Source organism: Lucilia sericata, unplaced genomic scaffold (assembly GCF_015586225.1).
Source record: "Lucilia sericata isolate MDLA Ls3-8-SP2 unplaced genomic scaffold, ASM1558622v1 Contig000039F_arrow, whole genome shotgun sequence".
Lineage (NCBI taxonomy): Eukaryota > Metazoa > Arthropoda > Insecta > Diptera > Calliphoridae > Lucilia > Lucilia sericata.
In genome coordinates this window covers 998,777-1,007,319 of record NW_023994077.1, presented here as the reverse complement: position 1 = coordinate 1,007,319, position 8,543 = coordinate 998,777, and the positions used below count along the sequence as shown (strand labels likewise).

Here is an 8,543-nt window from a genome sequence, read left to right as displayed (position 1 = left end):
ATGCTGGCAAAATTAATTAACTACGTCAATTATTACAATCGTTCAGTTTTGTTCCCCGTTAAGCCAGTTAATATACAAGACACAAGTTGTGTATAATATCAGCCTGACTATAGGCAATATATATTTTTTTGTTTTGTTTCTATATTTTATGTAATTTAATTGCTAGTAGTTGCCATTCTACTAAATTCTTTATTGTTCTATGTTTTAAATGGCTTTTTAGAGAAAATTAACTACAAAAGTTCTATGAAAATGAAATGATTAACACGAAAAGATAAAGTGTCAGCTTTGTGTGTAATATTAATAAAAATGTATTTTCTGTTGAACTATTAGCATTAATTGATTGTTTTCTATTTCTTAGCATATTTATAGGGGCTTAAACATAACAGTTGTGTGTTATACTATTAGGAGGTTCAGTTAAATTTAATCAATTTTGAAGTTTTTTTTTGTAAAAATGAGAAATTTTGTAAAAATGAGTATTAATCTAATGAAAGAATATTTTGAGGTCCCTATGGCAGTAATTGCTTCCGGTTCTTTCTCTATCTTTCTGAGCCCTGATCTAGGAGTCGCAACCCAGTATATCCGTGAAGGCTTCAGGAGCCCTAACTGGCTGACAATCGTCCTGTCCGCTATTCAAATTAATTCAAAACTTAGTCAGCAAGTTTTGACATCAGTCCTATTATTGGTCTGATAGAAACATACTTTATAAACCTTCTATTACTCTTAAATAAAACGCTGGTAAATAATATTTATTAATTTTTAATTAATTCATAATTAAGCACCTTAAAAAAACTAAAAATTATTTAATAAATAAAATAACATACAATAAAAATATATTTGTTTATAAAGAATAAAAAAAATTCGTTAAAATTTGTTTGGCACAAAATTTGTTTAAATAATTTAATACGTTTTTAATTTCTACAAATAAAATAATCATCAAATTTTGACATTTGCACCTGCAGATCATTGACATTTGCTGTACTTTCAGCTTCTGCTCTCTGACTATATGTCTCTCTTTGTTCTCTCTCTCTACTCCTCTTTTCCTTTAGTCAAATCTGCCACCGCCTTTAAGGGCACCCCCTTATCATCAATTTCTACAGAGGGTACTAGGGGTGGCTTAAAACCATATTCCACATGTAAATTTCTACCAAAATCTGGTGATCTCTTTAAGCTGTGGCCATTACGCCATCTTTGAAATTCATCAAAGTTAGTTTTATAACCCTGACCTGGCCTTTCCATATGTTTGCCTACTGCAATAGATGAGGAAGCAGACAAGTCTATGGGCAAAGTATTGTAGTCATATTGATAACGAGCCCCCACATCCCAACTAGAGGTGGCCCCCTTAGGACGTGGTGGTGGTGGCTTGAGATCATATAACATATCGGATATTTTGTAAGTTTGCTTGGCAAAAGGTTTGGGTGTAATTTTCGGCACAGCTTTGGTGGCATGTGTATTCTTGTAGGCCTGTTGCATTTGAGGCACTAGTTTTTTCAACATTTTGGCATAATAAGCCTTAACCACACTTTGGGGTATACGACTAAAGCTACCGCCATTAACTGTTTGAGGCCAAGTGGAGGCATGATCCAAACTAACGCCAGCAAAAGTGGGAGGATAATGACCAAACGGAGGTCCATGGGGAGAGGCAGGTAAATGTAAAGCTACCGGTATTTTTATGGGTATTGCCACGGGACGATCTATATATTTCTTGACTATTACTTCCACCGGTTTCTCCACTATCTTTTCCACTTCTATGGGCACATGTTTCTCCACAAACTTTTCCACTACCTTTTCGACCGGATAGGGAACAGGTTTCTCCACTATGGTTTCTACAGGAAAAGGACGGTCTATATAATGTTCTATGTGTACTGGTATGCCCACCGGTTCTGGTACACCATAAGGTACGGGTATATGTTTCTCTATAATTTGAGGTTGGTGATAGGACTCTCTTTCGGGTAAAGCATAAGGTATTTGTACCGTGGGTCCATAAGCTACGTTTGCCGGCTGAGATTGAACTTCTTCGTTAAGCTGTTGTTCTTCGACTATTTTATGATCACCTTCCTCCTCGTCTTCTATATGATGTTGTGCCTCTTCTGCTTGATGATCTTGTTCATGCGTTGCATAAGCTTCTTGATGTTGATGATTATTATCAAGTTGCTGATAGTGCAATTGCTGGTGGTGATGATTATCCGGTTGTTGTTGATATTGTACTTGCTGTTCATGGACATGATATTGATCATATTGCGTATGATGATCATTTGCAGGTTGTTGATATTGTACTTGCTGTTCTTGGGCATAATGTTGATTGTATTGTTCGTGATTATTTTGCTCTTGAGCATGTTGTTGTTGTTGTTCATACTGCACCTGTTCGGCTGGCACATGTTGATCTTGCTGTGCTGTCTCTATAATATGAGTTTCTTGTACAAGATTTGACTGCTGTATAGTGCCAAAATCGGACAAATCTTGAGCAGGATTCAGAGTATGTTGTTCTTCTTTTAGCGAAGCAGCTGACTCGTAGTGTTCTTCCTCTTGTTCCACATGTATAGGATTTTGTGAAAGCGATACATAATCCGGCGAAGGTTGTGGTTGTACAGGCTCCTGTTGTTGCTCAATATGGTGGGTGTATTTCTGTTCCGGCGGATAAATGGTCTCATGTTGTTCTATCAAACGTCCATCTTTCTCGGTAATCAATTTATTGTGTATATTAATGGACTTTTGTACTTCCACATAAGTATAGCCCGCATTACTGGGTTTAGGATTATTTTCCGTTTGTTGAGCCTGATGATCCACCACCAACTGTTGAGCTTCATGGTTATTGTGGGCCATGGCATCGGCTACAAATTCATGAGGAGATTTCATGGGCTGTGGTGGTATAATTTGTGGCTCTTGGGAATATGTTTGCACCAGTTTGGGTGTCTGCTGTACGTTGTGGGCAATAGGAGTGTTAATGGTGACAAAAACTATATTAGCTTCTGTGGCATGTTCCAATTGATGTTGATCTGAATCAATTTGATAAATATCTTTATCGCTGGCAGTTATCTGAGTATGCAGCTGCTGTTGTTGCTGGTATTGTACGGCTTGTGATGGCGGCTGCTGTAAAGCTTCTGCTTGTGGCTGCTGCTGCTGATATTGAGCATACTGCACTTGTGCAGCCGGCAGCACAGTTTGAATATGAGATTGTGGTGGTGACTGCTCATAATGAAAACTGCCTTTATTTACCGCAGCCGAATGAACATTTTGCGATAGTATGGGATTTTGAAAATTTTTCAAAAATGTCCTTGAAGGTGCTTCATTTAAAGAGTTTTGCAAATGTTTACTTTGCTCCACAAATGTTTGATAGGATGGAGAATTTCTCAGAGTGGGATGCGACAGCTCATTATCTTGAGCATTCTTTAAAGTATTGTCATGTATAATGCGCACATTGTACTGATGATTGGGCGTAACGTGATAATTCGTGCTTTCGGCCGGGGGAGCTTGTACAACTTGATGTATTACATCCTGGGTTTCAGCTATTTGATTATCATCTTCTGGGGCATCTACAAAATCATCATTATTATAGTTTTCATTTAGTATAACAATGGGTGTGAGAGCTTTGGAATCTGTTAGATTATTACTGTTATTGCTTTGAGGATTAACTAAAAGACTGGGTAAAACAGAAGCTTCTTTGGCTGCTCTATTAATTCTTAATAATTCATCCTTACTTATGGAATTACTGCCATCTCTAAACTCTTCACTTGATCTTAGGGAACCGGGATCGGTAATAATTTTTTCCACTACTATTTCGGTATGACCAGGACTTATTTCTCGGCGTATTTCTCTGGTCACCGAAGTGGATACGGTAATAAAAGTGCCATTACGCGGTAATTCAGCCTTTTCCTTTTTCTTGGTTTTGGTGGAGGGCATGGGTTTGAAGGGTGTTGGTGTAGATTTCACTACTCTTATGGGTGCTGCGGTAGTAGTAGTAGTGGTGCTGGTGGTACTAGGGGTTTCCTGTTCGCCAGCATAGCTAAATCTAAATATATCAGAAAATCCTTTGGGAAAGAGATTCGTCAAAACCTCATTGATAGTAGATTGACGAGCAGTGGATTCTTTTAGAGCTTTTTCCTCAGTTGGATCATTATAGTCCAAATCGAAGGGTATATAGGCATGTGTAGAACTAGGTTCGGGTGTTATAACATCAACTGGTGAAGTAACGGTAACAAAAGAAGAGTCCAGATTCTGTAAGAAATAGAAAATAAATTATTTAAATATTTCAAAAACTCTAGACTAATAACACTTTCTTACCTTTTTTATAATTTCTTTGTTGTCATTAACATTGTCGTTTAATAAATGTTTCTGTTGTTGTTGCTGTTCTTCTTGCGTTATTTCCTCAACATCTTGTACCTGTCGATGTTGACGTTGTTGCTGCAAATACAACAATTGCTGTTGTTTCCTCTGACGCTGTTGTTGTTGCTGTTTTTGGTTTAATATAAAACTTGCCAAAGTTGTTGATGTCACATTTAAAGGTGGCTGTAAGGGCAACAATGATGTTGTTGTTTCTTCGGCTGCATTATTTAAGAATTTGCTGACAACTGATGTTTTTGTTAACGGAAAAACTGTTGCTGAAATATTTGTTGATGGTGTGGCTGTTGCGGTAGTTGTTGACGATGGTGACGGCGACGGCGGTGGTGGAGATGGTATTGGTGTTATTGTTGTTGCTATAGATGTTGTAGATGTCGTCACAGCTGTTGCCTTCGTTATGGTTGTTAAGATGGTTAGTAATATTAAAATACTGGCAATAACAGTTGGTTTTAGAAATTTTCGTAACATTGCCAATCTAGTGAGAAAGACAGAAGATGTAAATAAGACAAATATACAGGAAAGTTTTGAAAGTTAAAAAAAGATTTTGAAATTTAAGTAAATTGTTGTGTTTGTGATTAGTTTTAAAGTTTAAGATAAGAGCAAAAAGTGAAAAAATTAAAGAAAGAAAATTTGCTGTAAATATAATTAAAATCAAGATGTTAAGAAGCGGAAATTTTTATGTGTCATAACGGAACCCAAGCTAAGATTTTAATGAAGCAGTCTTAGGTTGTAAAGGTACTAGATTAAAAAGCTTTAAGTCGTAACTGCTTTCTTATGAAAATCTTTACATCGTAAAAGCTTTAGGTTTTCGAAAAGCTTTAGCTTGTAAAGGTTTTCTTTAGAAAACCTTTTTTTCAATATATTCTTTAGAAAATCTTTGGTTGTAAATTGTTTCATTAGAAAAGCTTTAGGTCGTAAAGGTTTTCTTTAGAAAAGCCTTTTCAAGCTTTTATTTAAAAAAGCTTTAGTTTGTAAAATTTTTCTATACAAAAGCTTTAGCTTGTAAAGGTTTTTATTATAAAAGCTTTAGGTTGCAAAGTTTCTCTTTAGTCTCTTCTTATGAAAATTTTTACATCGTAAAGGCTTCATATAGTAAAAGCTTTAGAAAGTAAGGGTTTTCTACAGAAAAGCTTTATGTTGTTAACTGTTATATTCGAAAAGCTTTAGCTTGTAAAGGTTTTCCTTAGAAAAGCTTTTTCAAGATTTTCTTTTGAAAATCTTAAGTTTATAAAATAATTCATTAGAAAAGCTTGAGGACGTAAAGATTTTCTTTAGAAAAGCTTTTTCAAGCTTTTATTTAAAAAAGCTTTAGTTTGTAAAAATTTTCTATAGAAAAGCTTTAAGTAGTAAAGGTTTTTATTAGAAAAGCTTTAGGTCGCAAAGTTTCTCTTTAGTCTCTCTTTCGTACTAGATTAAAGAAGCTTTAGATCGTAACTGTTTTCTTCATATGGGAAAGGCTTTAGAACGTACAGGTTTTCTAAAGAAAATCTTATATTTATATAGAAAAGCTTTAGGTTGTAAACTGTTACACTAGAAAAGCTTTAGCTTGTAAAGGTTTTCTTTAGAAAAGCTTTTTTAAGATTTTCTTTAGAAAATCTTTAGTTTGTAATATGTTTCATTAGACAAGCTTTAGGTCGTAAAGGTTTTCTTTAGAAAAGCTTTTTCAAGCTTTTATTTAAAAAAGCTTTAGTTTGTAAAAATTTTCTATAGTAAAGTTTTCGTAAAGTTTTTCCATAGAAAAGCTTTAGGTTATAAAGTTTATCTACAGAAAATGCTTAATTGCTATAATGCAGCAAAAAACTCTTTAAATGATCATTAACTATGGCCACTCTTGACCGATATTGTAATGAGAATAAGCGCGCAAGGTTGACAAAAGCTCTTCAAACTTTGTCATACATTATTAATGAATAATTCAAGACCCAACAAGCTATACCATCGAATAACTGAATATGAAACATACACGTGCCAAAGTCTAGTTGCATTTAATTTTTTCTCTTTGGAGGTAACCTGCTGCACATGTTTAACTTAAAGCATTAAACATTCAGTTGTATTTAACTACAAACCAGCATTGCTAAACTTGGTTTAAACTAAAGCTCGCGCTCTAAACTAAATGGGTGTGTGTAATAACTATGAATGTGTTGTGTATCAAAACTAAGTCTACAAAAATATCATATGTGGAGTTTAGTTTATTTTTTGGGTTCGTTAATCGCCAGTTTTTCTCAGAGTTTGGTGTCACTGACCGTAAAGTGTCATAAAAGTTTGTTATTGTTGTTTGTCAGTCAGTTAGTCCGTCTGTTTGTTTGTTTGCTTTTTGTCTTGTGCTCTCATGAATTATGAAAATATTTTTTATTATTATTAAAAAAACAACTCGTATGAGTGTATGTATGACTACAGATGCTATTGCATAAGTTTAAGTTTAACTTCTTTGTTTATTTTCTTTTGTTTTTATTTTAATAGTTTTTATTTTTTTTTTGGCAATGTTAAGGCCATAAAAACAAATATTTGAAAGTCATGGTTTTATGACGGTTTTTTTTTTCTCCCCAAAATTTTACACTTTTCCAACTTCATGTAACTAAATGCTACAAATGAAGTTTGTTTAAAGGAAATTTGTTTAAAAATTTTGTAATAAGATTAACTTGAAGTATTTACCATATAAACTATTATATTTAAAAGCTTATCATAAACAAACGCCTCTAATAAACAAATAATTAAGCAAAATATATACTAAACCAAATAGTAATCAAAGTGCTGTAATCATTATGGAACCCTTCACTTTATAATTACCTACAGCTTTTACTTTAATTAACAATAACTTTAATTAACAAATATGTAATTGAATGTATTGTTTAGCATGTCTGGATACTAATTTAATTGCGGTCATTTAATTAATTGGGGCCATAACATGGTTTTCAATAACTAAGCAAATAACCACTAATGTTGACGATTGAATAGAAGCACCCACTTTTATAGTTTTATGTTAATATTTTACTAATATGATTTGTATTTTATAAAAGTATGAGATATAGTCTCATGATCAATGAACAATAGCTAAATCTTATAAAAGATTCATTCATTGTTGAGATTTATAGTTTTTATAAATAAACAAATTTGTATTATAATTAATTCAGTTAATCCATCAAAAATTTTGGTAGCATTTAAATGTGTATAATTTAAATGAATCAAGTTTTATATTTAAATTGATTAAATTGGTTTATTAGTACCACTCTTCTACAGAAAAGCTTTAGGTTGCAAAAGTTTTTTTTAGCAAAAGTTTTAGGCTGTAAAAGTTTTCTACACAAAAGTAAAGGTTTTCTTTAGAAAAGCTTTAGGTCGTAATGGTTTCTTATAGGAAAAACTTTACTGTCAAAAGCTTTAAGTCGTAAAGATTTTCTATAGAAAAATTCATTTAAAAGCTTTTGTTAGTAGGTAAATAATTTCTAAAGAAAAGTCGTTTAAATTTTCCATAGAAGAGCTTTAGAAGAGCTTTATATGGTTATCTATTCTTTTTTAGATAAACTTTAGATTTTCTTTAGAAAAGCTTTGTGTCCATAATGTGTTTAAAGAAAAGCTTTAGAATGTATATGTATATAAAAGGTTTAGACTGTAAAGGTTTTCTATACTTTAGGTCGTAAAGGTTTTCTATGCAAAAGCTTTACATCGTAAATGTTTTCTTTAAAAAAGCTTTAAGTGGTAAAGGATTTCTATAGAAGAGATGATGCTCTATCTACATATATAGTTTTTCTATAGAAAAAGTTGCTCTACTCTTTCTTTATAGAATAAGATCATCTACCCTATACAAAGTCTTTATGGGAAAAGATTGTCTACTCTAGCCAACTTTTTTATAGAAAAAGTTCTTCTAGTCTAGACAAATTTCTTATGGTCTACTTAAGATAACTTTTCTGTAGAAAAAGTTCATCTAGTCTCGATAAGTTTTCTTTTGAAATAGTTGCTCTAGTCTAGACAAGTTTTCCAAAAAATGTTGCTCTAGTCTAGACAATTTTTCTATAGTAAATGTTGCTCTAGTCTCGGCAACTTTTCTATAGAAAGTGTTGCTCTAGTCTAGACAACTTTTACATAGAGAAAATTGCTCTAGTTTAGACAATTTTTCTACCTTCAATATTTCTATATAAAAATGAATCTATTCTTAACAGCTTTTCCATAGAAAAAGTTGCTCTATTCTAGACAACTTTTCTATGGTAAAACCTGCA

The 8,543-nt window shown here is 32.9% G+C and overlaps 1 protein-coding gene across 1 annotated transcript; it reads right to left on the bottom strand.

Moving 5' to 3' along the window:
* Positions 1-1,013: 1,013 nt before the first annotated feature.
* LOC119613388 (myb-like protein P) lies at positions 1,014-4,544 on the bottom strand. The gene is made up of 3 exons (XM_037969425.1): positions 4,540-4,544; positions 4,279-4,468; positions 1,014-4,212 (listed from the first exon to the last, which is right to left on the bottom strand). Exons 1-3 carry the CDS (start codon positions 4,542-4,544, stop codon positions 1,027-1,029), a joined length of 3,381 nt encoding a protein of 1,126 aa, XP_037825353.1. The 3' UTR covers positions 1,014-1,026.
* Between the last annotated feature and the right edge of the window lie 3,999 nt (positions 4,545-8,543).

Bases quoted from the DNA above. Each gene is read 5' to 3' on its own strand.
- LOC119613388 (XM_037969425.1), bottom strand. The intron at 4,213-4,278 runs GTAAGAAAGTGT...TATTTCTTACAG, and splicing joins ACAAAGAAATTATAAAAAAG to AATCTGGACTCTTCTTTTGT.